Source organism: Cucumis sativus, chromosome 4 (assembly GCF_000004075.3).
Source record: "Cucumis sativus cultivar 9930 chromosome 4, Cucumber_9930_V3, whole genome shotgun sequence".
NCBI lineage: Eukaryota > Viridiplantae > Streptophyta > Magnoliopsida > Cucurbitales > Cucurbitaceae > Cucumis > Cucumis sativus.
Window position 1 is genome coordinate 16,223,102 of NC_026658.2, and position 18,658 is coordinate 16,241,759.

Sequence of the window (18,658 nt, forward strand, 5' to 3'; positions counted from 1 at the left end):
TTATAATACAATCTCAAGTTTGAGAGTTTAATTTGTCTATTTTAAATCTAAAAATTTAAAAGATTGTTTTAGCTCGATAAAAATTCAATCATTTTTCTATTTTGAAGCGGAAACATTTATTTTTATTTATAATAATATATATAGGATAGTGGTCCAATTCCAACAATAAAAATGTATTAACTCTATTAACTAATTAGTGATTTAAATGAAGAAAAAGTCTCTGAAACTAAATATAAATTAAATACCAAAATTGATCACATTTATTTCCGTAAAGAAGAAAAAGTCTTGAAACTAAATATATAATTCCAAAAATGTATATACCAAATTGGCTGCTAGAGTTGACCCCACGTGGACTCCATATTCTAAACTTTCAAGAAAGATTCAATACCACACATACATATCTATTCTATATTTATTCTTAAAACAAAATTGGCCGGCTCCATTTTCTATTCACTCCCTACAAAATTTTTAAAAATTTCAATTTCTAATCTAATTCTTAATCTTTCTTTACCTCTTTATGATTTCTACCTTGTGTCTGATAATAACACACTATGTTTGATGATCAACTCAAATAATCATATAGTCATCTAAAATGTAAAAGACCACTTAGTTTAGCTGATACGAGTTACATTCTCCATCTAATTGTTAAATAAATAGGTAAGAGAGGAAATGCTTATAAAATGTGGTAAGAGAGGAAAAGAAGAAAAGCGGGTGATCTTAAAAAAGAAGATACTATTTTGATTTTGATAAAGGATTTTGACATTTAGACATATGGGCGACGGCCGACAAATGCTTAAGCCTTCCCAACCATTTATTAATTCTGCTGTTCTTTCCAAATTAACCTCCAAATCTCCCCAACACCACTTTCTATTTATCATCAAATCATTACTTTTTTTAACATATTTTAACATTATCTTATCCTTTTATTTCCCCCTAATTAACTTCTTAAATTCATTCTATTTATTTATTTCTTCTATTTAAATTCTTTCTATTTATTTCCCCCTAATTAACTTCTTAACATATTTTAACATATTAGTTTGTTTGTTTTATTATTTTTGAAAGAAACCCTTGATAAGTGATAGGTTGACGCAATGGAACAAATATATTATTTAGACTGAATAATATTGAATTGATCTACTCCATAGTTAATTTCAATTTTCATATGTTTGATTTTAATGTGGTAGTTTAATTGGTCATCACTTTCGTGAAGAAAAAAAATTAATTAGTGTGTCATATTAATATTGAAAACACACGTACAGTAATTCTAATTAATTAGGGGCTTAATAAGTTTGTGTAGATGTAAAAAAAAAAAAACATTTAAAAATTGAAAAAGAAAATAGTGAAGCACTAGAAATAAAAAAAGATGAGAAAAGCAAAATAATAATAAAATGATAAATGAATTATCCGACCACCGACCACGTCATTTCCCAAGAAATCTAAAGTCAACCACATGGATCATCCTCTCATTTTAAACAACGATTATTCATTATCTTAGTTAACAAAAATTAAACATTTAACTTTTCAATTTTTGAATCAAAATCAAAATCTTTTTCACATATTACCAAAAAAAAAAGAAAAAAAATCCATTCATATCAATTTCACATTTTCTTTTGTCTTCTCTCATTTCAACTACAAAAAATGTGTAAGGTTAATAATTTCCATGAATTTTGTTTTTTTTTTCTCTCTTCAGTTTGGAGTTCATCCACATTTATGCACAATAAACTTGGAAGTTTATTGTTTTCTTTATTTTATTGTTATTTACTTACATTCTTTTCCCAAAAGTGATTCTGATAGCTTCAAATTTTTTTCCACTAATTTAACAAAATTGTAAAAGAAAAAAAAAGAATCATGTGTTTCAATTAACACACATTTTTTTACAGAGGTATGATAGACAAAGAATTTACAAGTAGATTTTTTAACTTATAAGTTTAAAATGAAAATGAATAGTAATACATTTAGTTTATAGAAAAAAAAATGATAATTTAAAAAATAAAGAAAAGAAACAGACGATAGTATATGAATAAAAATTTCATAATGAAATAATGATAAGAATAAGTTAGCCAATTGTAAGAAGAATAACATACCCTACAAACTTAAATATAAAAAAAAAAAAACACACACACACACACTATTAAACTCATTCCAAATCGGCGGCTGTGTATATTGTAATTGCCGTCTTGGATTTTCCATTCTAATTTAACAACTCTATTTTCTCATCTAATCCCCGACTTAATCTCATTCTTTTTCTTCTTCTTCTTTATATTAAATTATTATTCTTTTTTAATTAAAGGTCAAAATATCATTTTTTTTGACATGTGTAGAATTAAGTAGGCCTATTTTCATGCATTTTATTTTAAACTCGGGTAGGCTTTGTAATACACAGTATGTGGAACGCCGGAGGTAAATATAAAAAGAAGATATTGAATTGTTTATAAAATGTTGGCCAGCGCCTGAAGCCAAGTTGGTTTAGGGGGAGAGGACCTTTTCTTAATTCAAAAGACAAGTTGAAGTCAAAAACCAACAATCATAAGACAAACCCCAAAATACAACATTTCTTCCTCTCTTAAAACCCCCCCTATTTTTATTTCTCTCCATTACCCAAAAAGACACACAAATTTTATATAAGAATTTTAAAAAAAAGAACAAAGTGATTTCTCTTTTATCTCTTTCTTCTCTCCAACTTTGTTCTTCTTTCCAACTCTGATTCTTCTGTTCTCCAATGGCGGTTTCCCCCCACTCTTTCCCACCGCGTAAACGCCGCCCCTCCGCCGCTGCCTTCGTCTCCCCCAAACTCTCCGCCCCAATCCTCCTCCAATCCCTCCTCTCCCTCTCCCAGGAAATCTCTTCCACTAAACCCCTCAAATTCCTTCTCAACCGCTACTCCCTTTCCATGATCCGCAAATCCTTATTACTCGAAATTATCCTCCACGACCTCCTCCGCCGTCACCCGGTTCTCTCCCTCTCCCCCTCCGCTTCCCTCTGTCTCGAAGAAATGTACATCCTTTTACAAAGAATCAAAACCCTCCTCGAAGATTGTTCTAACGGAAGCAAGATCTGGCTACTCACTCAAAACCAATCCATCGCTAACAGTTTCCACGAACTCACTTTGGATTTATCCACTCTACTCGATATCTTCCCTGTGAAAGACGCTGCTTTAACCCAAGACGTTGAGGAATTGTTTTACCTCTTGAGAAATCAAACCTCTGAATCCAGCGTGTTCCTCGATCCAAGAGATGAAGCTCTCCGATTCAGAGTATTGAAGATGATCGATCGAATCAAAGACGAAATTGTTCCGGATTATTCCGAATTGTTAGAGATTTTTACCATGATTGATATTCGTGATTCCTCTAGCTGTAGAGAGGAAATCGAGAATCTCGAGGATGAAATTCAGAATCAAACCGATGAGAAATCGAGATCTGATGTGATTGCTTTGATCGGGTTAGTTCGTTACGCGAAATGCGTATTGTATGGAGCGTCGACGACGGCGGAATACGGTTTCCAACGGAAAGATTCGATTTCCGATATAGCTGTACCGGCGGATTTCAGGTGTCCGATTAGTTTGGATTTAATGCAAGACCCGGTTGTCGTGGCAACAGGACATACGTATGATCGTGCGGCGATTACGCTTTGGATTGAATCAGGACACAACACGTGTCCAAAGACAGGTCAGACCCTGGCCCACACGAACCTAATACCGAACCGGGCATTGAAAAATTTGATCGCGATGTGGTGCCGTCAAGAAAGAATTCCGTTTGATATAACGGAAAGCAACAAGGATAGAGTCAACGACGTTACGTTAAATAAAGCGGCGTTAGAAGCTATGAGAATGACGGCAACGTTTCTCGTTAACAAACTCGCCACGTCAGTTGACTCTTCTGTGAACGATGTCGTTTACGAGCTTCGTGTTTTGGCTAAAACAGATCCCGGCAGCCGTGGCTATATCGCTCTAGCCGGAGCTCTACCTCTACTCGTCCGATATCTCAACTCCGAAAACCCGATTCTCCAAGTGAACGCCGTCACGACGGTGCTCAACCTCTCCATTTTTGAATCGAACAAATCGTTGATAATGGAGACCGAGGGTGCGTTGATCGGAGTTATCGAGGTACTCCGGTCCGGCGCCACTTGGGAAGCGAAAGGAAACGCCGCCGCCACCATATTCAGCCTCTCCAGTATCCATTCTTACAGGCGGAGATTGGGGAGGAAGACACGTGTCATAAGGGGACTGCTTGATTTGGCGAAAGACGGGCCGATTAGTTCGAAGAGGGATGCTCTGGTTACGATTTTGACATTAGCCGGCGTTAGGGAGACGGTCGGGAGGTTAATCGAAGGTGGGGTTATGGAGACGGTGAGTTATTTGATGAACAGCTTGCCGGAGGAGGCGGTGACGATTCTGGAAGTGGTGGTGAGGAAAGGGGGATTTGTGGCGATTGCTTCTGGGTTTTATCTGATTAAGAAATTGGGGGTTGTGTTGAGAGAGGGCTCCGATAGGTCCAGAGAGAGCGCTGCGGCGGCCCTGGTGACAATGTGCCGGCAAGGTGGATCAGAGATGGTGACGGAGTTGGCGTCGATGGCAGGAATTGAGAGAGTCATTTGGGAATTGATGGGGAGTGGGACGATGAGGGGGCGGCGGAAGGCAGCGTCGCTGTTGAGAATACTCCGGCGATGGGCGGCGGGTTTGGATGGAAATGGCGGCGCGGGAGGAGATTCGATGACAGTTACATCGTCGAGAATGGGCGGCGAGTCAACCACATTTGTTAGTTCGTCAAGAGGAGCAATTGTGCATAGCTAGAAGAGAAGGTTTCATCCCAAATTCTTTCCCACATTTGTTTGTAAATTAATATGTTTTTTCTTCTTCTTTTATTTATTTATTTTTGTTTGGAAAACTGAAAAAGAAAGTCCCAAAATAGAGAGTTTCATTACTTTGTTTTCATCTGTTTGCACATTCCCACATTTTAGGATCAATCTTTTGATTAAACAACTACAATGTTCCAAATCATCCAAAATCTTACACATAATTTTTAATTTTCTAATTTCTAATCTTACACATTTTAATTTTTCTAAGAAAGATAATAAGAAATTAGATTGTATTAAAGCTGAGAAGGTGGACAACAATTTTAGATTAAGAAATTAGAAGAAGAAGAAGAAGATAGGGATTGAATAGTAGCAATAGAAACATTTCCAACACATCATATCAACTTAAATATCAAACTAAGTAGGGACAATGCACGAAATAGTCTAGTCTTCTCAATCACATCTCAAACTGAATTTATCATATTGAATTGTACAAATTAATTTGGTAGAAAAATGAACAAACATAGCCACACCCAATCCTTCAACTAACAATTAGAACATTGAATTTAAAACTTGGAAATGAAAGAATACCATGAAGAATTAATTAATAAATTAACAAAAGTCGCATTCACTGCCAATAGACTTAACAGAGAGATATTTATCTATATGGCAAAGGTGACTGAAAACAGAAAAATAAATATGAAATCTTGTTATTTAGAATTTATTGATTATACTCTACAAACTACAACACTACTAACAAGTGTTCTAACCATAATAAGTTTAGTTACTGTTCACAACATTTCAAGAAAATTCAAGATTTTTTATTGTGATCGTAGCGTTTGAAAATTTTACAACGTTCCACTAGCTTGCTCTTTATTATATATATATATATATATATATATATATATTATATATATATATATCTATATGGATATGTTTTGTCAGTCGTAATAGAATAAATTTGTATTGTAATATAATAAAAAAAAACGTGTTTGAATTGAGCATTTTAAACATAATTTGTAATGTAAAACACATTCCGTCTCACCAAATTTTTTTCACTGTTTTCACACCTTACGACCAGATTTTCATTGCCTTCAATTACTCACGTTTTTTAAGCACTTATATGATATCTAGTAATCTCGATTACATTACAACTCTCCAAATAACTCCAAAAGAGTTTTTTTTTTTAGAACCTAAATTTTATTAGTTTTCATACCATTATCCATCGTCTTTAATACATAATCACCCCTGAATGCTCAAAGAATACATCCTTGTAATTGAAAACAAGACAAAACTGTAAGACATGATTAAAATGTTGAATAGTGAGAAAATGTTTGGGTGATATAGAAGTACAATCAAACAAGCTCACCACAATGATAAACCCTAAAACAAGATGGAAGCTGATAGGGGAAGAATGACCCTCAAGCGATAAAATGAGAGTACACTCTTAATAGAGTTTATGTAACAACTTTTTATTCATGATGAAAATCAAAAGGATACTTTCACATACACAAAGAAAAAGTATTAAAAACAAGCTCAAAAATACATTTTCAAACCAAAAAATTCTCTGATTTGCATTTACTATATTGTATTTTAATCCAGTTTGAAAAAGTGAGGAATTATTGTTAGAATATCATACATAAATTTAAACATAAAATTCGAATATAACGTGCTAAATCATTCACAAGAGTCAATAAATAGGAATGACATTAACATAAATAACGACGTGTTTGAAAAAAACCCTAGAAATGTCAAAAACATTAAAAAGAAATATTATAAAAAATTAGATTGCATATCAAAGCTTGCGGTGACAATCGAACAATTTTAGATGGAGAAATGAAAAGAACAAACAATTGGTTGAATAGTAGCAATAAGAAACATTCCAAACACATCAACTTGAACATCAAACAAGTAGTAGTAGGGGGACTACATATGAAATAGAATAGTCTAATCAATCATCCTCAAAGTGAATTCTATCTTGAATTGTACAAACTTTGATATAGAAAATTATATTGATAGCCAAATCCTTCAACTCACAAATACAACATTGAACAAAATTAAAACATGGAAATGAAATAATACAATGAAAGAGTAGATGAATAAAAAGGACAAACATTGCCAATTGACTTAACAGAGAGACAATATATTCTATAATAGCCGCATGGTGTGTGAACTATCGGAGAAAAAGAGAGAGAAATGGAAATGAAATAATCTTGCAAATCAAAATGTATTGTTTTATAGTAATTATTTTGATTTTTTTCCTTTTGCAATTTAAGTTATTCAATTCGATAAAAGAAAAAAACATCTAGATTATAATGTTAATTTAGAAAATACAAAGATCATGTTTAAAAAATAACCTAAACACTGAGTTGAGTGCTCTTGTATTGATCAAAATATAGTTTACAAAAATATATGAGTTGAAATACAAACTATATAACATAATTAAGGGTTTAGCCAATAGATACTACAACCACTAACATTTTTGTTTTCTTAAGAAACCAATATTTAATGTCACTAATTGATATGAAGTCTGGAGAGGAGACAGACCAGAAAAATACAGAAATTAATAAATTATATGGACCATGTGTGTGTTCTTTATCTTAAAGTTTTGGCTATTTTTTTTTAAAAAAAGTCCATACAAAGAGTAGTTATTTGAAATAATTTCTAAAATGATTTCCAATGTGGTCAGTAGATGTGATTCTTATACTTTTAGTAAATTTTAAATTTTGTTTTTTCATATAGTTAGTGCGTATAAAAATTAATGAGATAATAGTAAATATAGCTCACCATGTGGTAGTTTTAAGATTTATTGAAAAGTATATGAAATATAAAAGGAGATTAAAAGAAAATAAAAGGAGAGAGTATTTTATAAAGGTAAGCATGTTGGAAAAAGATTTAAGGGGATGAGAAGGGGCTATAAATGCAAAAGACTTTTAAAGCCCATAATGGTCCAACCACTTGGAAAACTCTGGCTTGCTTCGGCTGTACCATGATGGCTGATGGGCCTCTCTTACTTTAGAGCATTTGGACCATCTTATGTGCTACCCTGCTACGATAGCAACAACCCATTTCAACTACGACTCTAATCTCCATCTAACTCTTATTATTATTAGTTTTACATTGTTTTGGATAAGCTTTTTTTTTTTTTTTTCATTTAATAATTTCTCCTATTTTTTTCAATTTTCTTCCAGAAATGGAATGTTCTTTCTTTCTTTTTTTTTTTTTTTATTAAATAGCAAAAAGGAAGAAGAAGAAAAAACTATTTAGAGCTCTCTTTAGTCAAAGTCAAGGAGATTTGCTTCGTTCCATGAGGTAATAGCTGTACCTTATAGTTTAAGCTAAAGATATTATTGGACGATGGTGTGAGACAATAATGGTACCTAAAAGTTTGATCATCTTATATATAGCTAGATGTAGATTGTTGCTTTAGGTTTGGAATCATCTAAACTGCTAGTAGGCAACACAAATGCTAAATATATTGTGTTGTAGGATTAACAAGCGTGTAAAAAATGATATTGTATGTTTAAGTTTAAGGACATATGTATGGCACGTGTTTCATAATATTCTTATTTGATGGTGTATTAGGTTTAAGTCAAAAGGATATATTATTTGGAGAGACCACGTATGCGGATGGTTATTGGTTTAAGACTTATGCAAAGCTATTATATAGATATATATATATATATATTTACATATAGTAGGTAGCAACAAGAATAATTATGCTATTAAGATCACACCCAACTAAGTGAAAAACAAACTACGACCTATAATTTCAAGCATATATACAAACACAAATCTTCATAAAAACTAATAAAAACATGTGTTCCATAATATAGTACCTATTACTGAAGCTTTTACTGACAAACCTTTTTGTAATATGCGTAAGACAAATACATCTCTCTCAAAGATAAAATTAATATCACTTAGCTATAACCCTATTTCTAGAGTGTGTACTTCACAAACCCTATTAGTTTTCATTACATTACATATGACCATCCTATAGAGAGAGGAAGAAAAACACAATTGATTAAATGAAGACATTAAGAATATTCACATTTTTGTGTATGAATACATAATAAATATTAGGAGGTTGAGAAGTTGGACACGTTAAGGGATTCATTACCCTAAACATTAATAGGGACCATATATTGGTGTAAGAGATTGTGTCCTACAAATTTGTGGGGGAAAATGCCTTTGGTTTTAAGGGTAAGAAAGAATGTCTCATCCAAACCCAAATTAAAACTCTCTGCTCTGCCAAAAAATACTCTCCAACTTGTTTTTCTTTTTTTTCCCTTGTTTACCCTTAAAATTCACACATGTTTTTTCCTTCATTTCATTTCACTTTTTTCTATGTACTATGCACCACCTTTTCTATATTTAATTCAATATCAAATACCCTACCTTCCATATGAAATCGACAAATAAAGAAGACGTAAAAACATCAACATTAAAGATCGACACAAATATAGCCTTATATATGAATAATTTGTTAGCCCTATGTCTATAAACATGTACAAAACTTATATAAGTTTATTATTTGAGAGAAAAATCAAATGACTCATAATAGGGTGTCTATATACAACACAAGCCTTCTAAATCCTATAGCCAAAATTGTAAAGTAGTGAGATCCTCTTCTTTACTCATTGGAAGAGCTAGATAATAAATTTTAGTTATTTTAAATACTTATTATTGTATAATTATTGAACATATATTTATCTTTTCTTTAATTTACTTTATCCCTACTTTGTAATCTCTTGAGATGATCAATAGTTTAAGGCATATTTAAACAAATAACTTATGTTAATGTGTACTAATATACGTTAATTAATGTACATATAAAATAAGTTAGTTTGTTCAAATATATAGAAGTACTTCAAATATCAATGTTTCTTATTATTTGATAAATCTAAAAAAAAGAAACAATTGGAAACTTTATCCACGTACTTTCTCTTGTAAACACATGCAAATAAAAAATAAATATTATTTTTCGAAAGTAAATAAAATGCGAATTTAACCATTTTTTTAAGTTTGTTTATTTGTTGGTTGTTGTGTCTAACAATGTGTCTATAAACTTTTTTTAGAATATAATTTTAGAAACGTGGATTCAAACTTTATTAAGATGTAAAAATAAGAATACAACTTTTTTGAAAATGAATTGAATTTAAAAATAAATTAGATATAGAACGACAGTTATAACATCTCCATCTAATTTTGATTTTGGGCATTAACCTGTGGTACATTAATTATTGCATTGGTTGAATCATAACCACAATTTGAATTGAATAAAATTGAAAGTTTCAAGTGGAAGCAAAGATAAGAATCATAAGAATATATATCATTTCTTCCTTTGTTCTTCATATAATATTTTTGTCTTGTCATTGGCTTATTTTGGCATTGAAGCATTATCCAAGTATGGGCTTGATGAGTTGTAATATAATGGGGACAAACTCTGAAGACCAAGACATTTCTTTTGTCTTTTCATTTTATATATTACTATTTATACATGAAGAGATGGGGAAAAAATGGATGAGAAAATGAAAGCAAAATAAAAGAGCTTAGATAAAGAACCTAAGTGGGGACTCATTATTATTCAAAATCCACCTAAACAAAAGTATTATTTTATTACTTTACTTTCATGTTTCTATATTTGCTAATGGGTTTCACCAAATTTTAGTTTGGTTTTTGGTGAAACAAATTAAAGCATATTCAACCATGATGGAAAAAGAAATTTTAATACATCAATTATCGCAATTGTTATCATACTAAGTACGAGTACTAAATTAACTGAAAATATCCTTTTAAAAAACATATGTCTATTTTAATTTAATTCTCACAACTACACTAACAAGTTAGTACAATCATATTGATACAAATTCTTTATTTTTAATCACGAGTTTCCTATTTTCTTTTTTTGAAAAAACAATCAATACTTCGTCTTTTATTACAATCAATATCTATACATAGTTTAGAATTTTTCTTACTTTGAAATTTATGGTTGGATTGTTTCTATATAAATTTGGGAAGAGATTAATAAAGGAAGCCTGCAAAATTCTCAATTGTGTTGAATGTAGTCAAAGGCAACGGAGGGTTAATAATGAAGAAAATTGAAATTTCAACAATTTTGGAAACTTCCCAAATTCATATCCAATTCAATGTTGGTCAATTGAGGCCAAACTTCTTTGTAGAAATTCTTCCCAATATCATATGAAAACTAATAGTATAAGAGTTTCAAATATCTAGGAAATAGTTTTATTGTACATAGAAATGAGATTTTAATATATCGCTAAAGTATAAAATTTGATGGATATTTTTTAAAAGAATTATTAAATCAAAAAATCAAAAAATAAACTTAAAGTATTAAATAAATAAATATTTTTTATTTTAAATTAAGAAATACGTCCTATTCAAATCCATAAAATAAAAATGTAAAAATATCCTGATACTAATGAAAATTTTATATTATACCAAAATCTACCAAATCAAATTAGCTATGGAAAATAGTTTATACAAAATTTTAAATAAGTAAATTATATACTCATTTTAAATACATATTCTCACCTTTTATATTAGAAAAATAAGTTAAACTTTTGTTGGATAAAATTAAATAACTAATCACCTAAAAAATTTTAACTTAATTTTTTAAATTTTAAAAATTAAAAATTTAAGTAAAAATAGTTGTTAATTAACCCTCTCGAAATATTCAAATATGTAAAGTGTCTTATTTAAATATTTTAATTAGTTGCACTATGTTAAAGTTGATATCACCATAATTTATAGAAAGAAATAAAAGAAAAATACCTTGAAATAACTTTAGACGCCTTTTCTCTTAGTGTTCTTCGACCTAAACGCGATAGTAACTCCAATATACCTAATATTAATTGCGACTTTGGAAATATGTACATCATCTAAAAATTATTTAGTTAGTAGCAATCGAACAAGCTAATTTAACAACACAAAATTTAGCCCAAGTTCTTGAACTAAAAAATAATTAAAACCCCTAAGTTCTATAAATGGCCTTTAAATCAATTATGAGGTTGTTATAATTGTACTATCAAATTAATAAACTTGTTAGCCAACTAAACCTATCTAACCACTTTTAAAACCATAACAATAGAGTGTTTTATTTGTTACAATTTCTCAACTTAGAGAATTACTCAAATGAAAGGTCCAACCTACATTCCAACTATTTCTAAAGTAGTAGGTAGTTTTTTTTTCTTTAATATCCATTTTTATGACAATTACATCAATTACATGATATTACATTTGTATAAAAGTGATTCATAAAATATGAAAGTAGGGTTAAAAAAGAGTATGGTAAAAGGAAATCCAACTCAGGAAGAGTTAAATAAAAAAAAGGAATGAGTTTCATATTCTTCATTTAGGTTCAATGAAATTTGATTAGTAATTTCACCCATGTTATTAAAAAGTAATAAGAGTCAATAAAAATAAATATACCAATATATATATAGGTATTGTTGCAATTTGGGAGAAGTGTAGCATGTTAGCCACGTAGAAGGGCCCTTCAAGACAGAGAAAAGAATGAGCAAAGGAATGAAACTATGGAAGTTTTTTTACTAATTCACACATACATATATATGTATATATAGAAAATTACATCAAATGACGAACATTTGAAAAAAACCACCTCGTAAGACCTAATTTTTTATATATTGGAAATATAATAAAATTAATAATATCATACAACTATTAGATGACAATCTAAGGCTATCAAAAAACTATCATATGATAATCATACAATTATCGACTTTTAAATTTGCTACTTTTGTCATTTAGAAAATGTGGTGAGATGAGTTTTATTATCATAATTTTTCTTTTTGCTATTTTTGCAAGAGCCCCTATATATATCTTACCGTTTCCAGATTTAAATCTCTTCTACGCTATCATACTTTTTATACTTTTTAAGATGTATATACTACTGAAGCATACTTAAAATTAACATTTTAATTTTTAAACTTTAGTGTATAAACTTTTGAATCTCGTAAATATAATTCGACTAGCATTTCAAAAAACATGTATCCTTAATTAATAAAGATGTAACAAGTTGATTTGACTCATCCCTAAAGTATGGGGGAGTGACAAATTATAAACTCTAATGTTATAAATTTAGTTTCTTTTGTTAAAGAACAGTTTTCTTTTTCATTCTAATTAACTTTTAAATATATTTAATAAATTGCCAAAATCTAATTTGATAATCATACTTTTTTTAAAAAAAAAATTAGGTCTATGAATATCACTTTCACCTTTAAAATTGTTTGTTTTACTTTTCTTTTTCTTTTTTATAAACCAAATCAAATTTTAAAATCTTGAAACAGTAGTTTTTAATTATAGAAAAGATTTTTTTAAAAAAAATTAATTAAGAATTCATATATTTCTTAAAGAAAAAAAAAAAGATGACAAATAAGAGAAAACAGTAAGTATGTTTAAAAATATATATAACTAAAAATGAAAACATATCATTACATGAGGTCTTATTTATTTATTTATAGTATTATATGAAAGGTCTTAGTTTTAGTTATATATTTCTAAAATGAACTTAGTTGCTATTAACAAGTTGCTAACCTAATAACTATGCATTTCGATTTTAGAAAATATTTTGAGTCAAATGCAAGTAACAATATTAGTTTGGTCTAACTTTGAAAACATATTTTACAAAAAGAAATCAATATGCTTCTTTTTAGCAAAAGAAATTTTGTAAGTTGAAATAGTGTCTAAGATTCTTTTTTTCTTATAGAAAATAATATTGGGTATAATCATGTAATTTCTCCAATCATATAGAAAAATGAAATTGAAAGTATTTTTTAAAAAAGTTTACTAAATATGAATTCTTTACGAGCTATTTTCAAATATAAGAAAATAAACCAAAATAGTAGAAATATAGTAAAAAGTTTATCTACTATGAACTGCGACAAACTAAAATATAATATTATCTATGTCTATCGTCTATTATCATGGAAGAGTTTGTCTATCATGATGCAAATAGACACTACTAGTAGTTTGTCTTGGTCTATTGATAAGAAACCCTTAACCAATTGGAATTAAGAACCTTTTGGAATGAGAACCCTAATTCTCAATTGCTAAAACCCTCAAATAAATATGAATTCAACTATAAGGATTGGTTTAGACATGGATTGCTTTAAAATCGAATATCTTAGACAATAACAAATTTATCATCCAAGATTTGAACACTCCACATGATAAGATGAATCAGACATACTTAAATTTTATAACATGTGACTCAAAAAATGAATTGCAAATTCAAGAAAGGCTATGGCTAAACTTGAAACAAGCACAAATGCTATATTTGATTCATCATCAATAACTCATACAACATAATTATGTTAAAGGCTTAAATAGCCTCTTAATAAAATCCTACTTCATTATGAAAAGACTAAATTATTACTATTTAAATATCAACAAAACTCAAAATATTAAAATTAATCACAATTATTAAAAAAATCTAATAATTTGAAATTTGGTTGATTTATATCATCTACTGTAATGTATTATAGATAGATTATGATATTTTTTTTATAATATTTTGATTAGAGGATGAAAAAATAGATTAAGAAAGGAGAAAACATTGAAAGAAAATAAAAAGGTAAGCAATTATGAAATATAAGCTTTAAAAAGATTGATGCTTGTTTGTTTGAGATAGAAATAATGACCCTTTTACCTTTGAATTTTGTAATTTAACCCCAAAAGGAGAACCGTTTTTTCTCTCTTTGTCTCCTCTCTCCTTTTATAACTAAAACCCCTAAAATCATTAAAAGTAACAACTCATTCTCTATTCGTTTTTTGTTTGGAATGATTTAATTTTATAGTTTTTAACTTTTTAATTTTATTTTGTAACAGTTTAGTTTAAAAAATGAAATGACAACGATTAAAGTTTAAAAAACTAAACTTGGTTGGGTAATCATTTTTTAAAAAGAAAAAAAGAGAAAAGAAATGGTTTCTAAACTTAAAATAAGAAAATAAAGAAATAAAGAAATAAAGAAATAAAGAAAAGGGATGCCACGTGGACCCCACGGTTTTGCCTTTATCCCCACTTTTTCTTCAAGGGGTGGGTCCCTTTCTCTCTCCCCACAGCTCTAAAACCTTTCTTTTATTTCTCTCCCCGCCGACTCTGCAGCTCACACCTAAAACACACACACACATAGAGAGAGAGAGACTATCAATATTCTTTCATACACTAAACATTTTCCGATGAGAAATCACAAGTTCCGTTTCTCCGACATGATTCCCAACGCCTGGTTTTACAAACTCAAAGAAATTGGCGGCGCCTCCAGACCTAAATCTTTCCGTTCCAACAAAAACCCTCACGCCCACCCACCTCCACCACCCCCTCCCTCCAAACACAAACAACAACCACCCCCACCCCCTCCTCCCCCTCACTCTCGTTCTAGAAAATCTTACTATTTCACTAGACAACTCCAATCCAACGATGCCTACTTCATCAATTCCCCTCCACCCTCGCCCCCCCTTCTACCTGTACCAATCCCCCCGAGAAAGTCAACAAAACAACCCAAACCAGGAAGAAAACAAACCAGTTCCCGGTCCTCCGCCAAGCTCCTCAGCTCCTCCTCCCTCGCCTGCAGCTGCCACACAACTGCTGAATCCATCTGGACAAAATCCGATTCTCCTCCACAATTTTCCACTTCACCCTCCGACACCTCCCCCGATTTCCGAACTGACAAAATCCTCACTGCAGAAGCATCCGAACACTTCGAGCACGACATCGTAATCGACGTATCGTCCAATTACTCCAACAATGCCGTCATCGGCGCTTTTGACGAACTGGAACTCCCCCCGATCATCACGAAACAGAAGAAGAAAACAGAGACAAAACAGAGAACGACGACGACTACGACGACAGGAACAAAGAAAGTTGCGGGGAATTCCCCGGGCGTACGGCTGCGGATTCACTCCCCGAAAATTGGGTACCGGAAAATGGGAGGGAGGAAAAGCGTGTCGTCACGGCGGAGCTTGTCGGAGAGTTTAGCGATAATGAAATCATCGTACGATCCACAAAAGGACTTCAGAGAATCGATGGTGGAGATGATTGTTGAGAATAACATTAGGAGTTCGAAGGAATTGGAAGATCTTCTTGCATGTTATCTGTGTTTGAACGCCGATGAATATCATGATCTTATTATCAAAGTTTTTAAGCAGATCTGGTTTGATCTTACACAACCTTCTCCTCCACCACTTTGATTTTGATCTTCTCTTTTTTTTCTTCTTTTTTTTTTTTTTTTCTTTCTTCTCCCTCCCATTTTGTAATTCTCTTTTGTACAGTTCTTCTTCTTCTCTAATTTCTAAACATAATCTTAATAAAAAAATTTACCTTTCATTCTCTTTTTATTTTTTGTTCTGTGAAATGTGAATTAATTGATTGGAGTTTTTGTTTTGTTTGGGGGAAGAACAGAGAGATTTGCTGTGCTTTACTTCAACTTGTCTCAATTTGTTTTGATCCTTTGTAGCCATTCTGTTTTTCTTTTTGTTTTAAATAAAATTTATGATTCTTATATTTATTAAGAAATATTGAATTTTAAGTCACAATCATGTTATCGAGAATTATTTAAGACTTAGAATTTAGTTTGTTTGGTAAAACACTTATAAAAGGGTTGATTGATAACTTAGGAACTATTTTATGATAAGTTGAGATTTTATCAAATCCTTAAAACTAAATTTTCATGTTTGTAGTTCATCTTACTTTGTAGTAAAAATCCATTACAATATTTATAAGCTTCATTTTAAAAAAATATAAATTTAAAAGAAATCAAATAGTTGTTAAAGGAAACTACAATCCTCCACTTTTGTTCAACCTAAAGAAAAAGAGGAAAAAAGAATACATCTTTAGTCTTTCAATTTTGAGTATATTTTTTATTGGATAAATACAACATGTACCAATGGTAGAAATAATAACAAAAGGTACACCAACATTTTACAAAATTTTATTTACCAAAGTTTACACCAATTTTGTTATGAATGTTCGGATGATTATTAATGGTTTGAATCCGCTTGCTATATTTGCAATTCTATCTTTTTTTTTATTATTATTTGGTATAATATTTTAGTTATATCTTTACTCTTTTTAACTTTTAAGGATTATTTCAATTTACTCTTAGAGTTTCAAAATGTTACACTAAATATTGAAACATTTTGAAATTTAGTAATTAAGGTCCCACTTGCTAACTATTTTGTTTTTGGTTTTTGGTTTTTAAAATAAAACCTATTCATCAAATTTTTTGTTTAATAAAGTGATAAAATTCTTAGCCAAATTCTAAAACATGTAAATAAGGAAGGAAGAGAGTTGGAGAGAAACATGGGTGTGGTATGTAGATTTAGTTTTTAAAAAACCTAAATTGAAAAGTTAAAATATTAAAATGTAATAATAATTTTGAAAGATAGGAGTGAAATGAAAACAAAATGGAAAAGTTAGAGATGGAAAGAATTAGAAAAGCAGTTGGAAGGAAGGAAGGAGTTGAGGGAATAGTAGAAAAAGAAAGATGAAGAAAATTATGAGCAATGATAAAAGTGAAAGGAATTAATTATATAATATATTATAATATTATTAGAAAAAGAAAAAGAAATAAGAAATAAAAAAAGAAGAAGAAGAAGACATCCTTAAAGACAAGAAGATGAGGTTTTGAAGGCTATATTTCTCCAGGCAATACATTCACCTTTAACATTCAAGAAAATGACTTCTTCAATTCCCTTCCCCTTCTCAAACATTATTATTCTATCAAATATATTTTTTATATATAGTTTTTTTAACAAGAAAAATACTTCACAAAAATCACTTTAATATTATTATTAGTTAAGGATTGAAAAGGCTTTGTAGGAGAACCCACAAAGGCATGTTTTACAATCTGTCATCCAAAATGTCTCCCACCATATTTTTACTTCATCATCACTATCATTTAAGTTGTATCTTGTTCGAAAGCTTAACTGCTTTTACTCCAAATTAGTGCATCCACAATCACATTCTACTTCACCACCCATTTCATATTTATTAGTATATAATTTGAATGGATGATTCGTACTATAAATTTTCTAGTTTCTAACATACCCGTATGTTAATTGAACTATGTTCGATTTGACTTTCTTTTTATTAATTGGTGATTCTAATTTCTATATACCCATATTTATTATGTATTGTATATTACATAAATAGTTGATACAATTAAGTCTTATTAGATTTGTTTTTGAAGTTACCCGAAAGATCTTACACTATTAGAGAAATTGTCTCTCACTAATTATATATTATTGATCTAATTCTTATTTTCGAGCAAGTGTACGGTTTTAGTTGCATTATTGACGATCTTTTTCTAGAACAAAGAAACTCAAGATCTTTCCTCAAATATATAGTCATTTAACTTGTTTTCAACGCACAATATATATTAGCCAGAGAGGAAGGATAATTAAATCCAATTCACCCATCTCTTAAATCCAAGGGTATATGTCTTTTAACCAGGTCTACTATGCTTAGATTAACATCCATATAACTTTTTTTCTTATAAAATATCAACATATATATTCATTGTATATATAAATGTCAACACAATTTGATTATCTCTCCTGTTCATGATGTGTTTAAAGCAGTGAATATATACTATTACTAAATGTTGGATTACATAAATTCCGCAAAATATATATCATCTTAATTAGAGGTAGGAAAATAGATTGTTAAATTTATATCATGTAATTAAGAGAAAAAAAAGTGAACGAACTGATTTTAGCTACGGAACTTAAACATTCTTCATATAGCTTAATTAATTATATCTAGTTAATTAAATTCTATTGCGATATGATGCTTAATCATCTTCTAGTATTAGTTAATAGTTTA

At 30.0% G+C, this 18,658-nt stretch overlaps 2 protein-coding genes across 2 annotated transcripts; both read left to right on the top strand.

Annotated features, from left to right (window-relative positions):
• Window positions 1–2,426: 2,426 nt before the first annotated feature.
• Window positions 2,427–4,996, top strand: LOC101205143 (U-box domain-containing protein 16). Its single transcript, XM_004150929.3, has one exon. It carries the CDS (start codon window positions 2,720–2,722, stop codon window positions 4,787–4,789), a length of 2,070 nt encoding a protein of 689 aa, XP_004150977.1. The 5' UTR covers window positions 2,427–2,719; the 3' UTR covers window positions 4,790–4,996.
• A 9,931-nt stretch (window positions 4,997–14,927) lies between these two features.
• LOC101204894 (transcription repressor OFP1) lies at window positions 14,928–16,170 on the top strand. The gene has a single exon (XM_011655416.2). The coding sequence runs from the start codon at window positions 15,016–15,018 to the stop codon at window positions 16,021–16,023; it is 1,008 nt and encodes a 335-aa protein (XP_011653718.1). The 5' UTR covers window positions 14,928–15,015; the 3' UTR covers window positions 16,024–16,170.
• The last annotated feature ends 2,488 nt before the right edge of the window (window positions 16,171–18,658 follow it).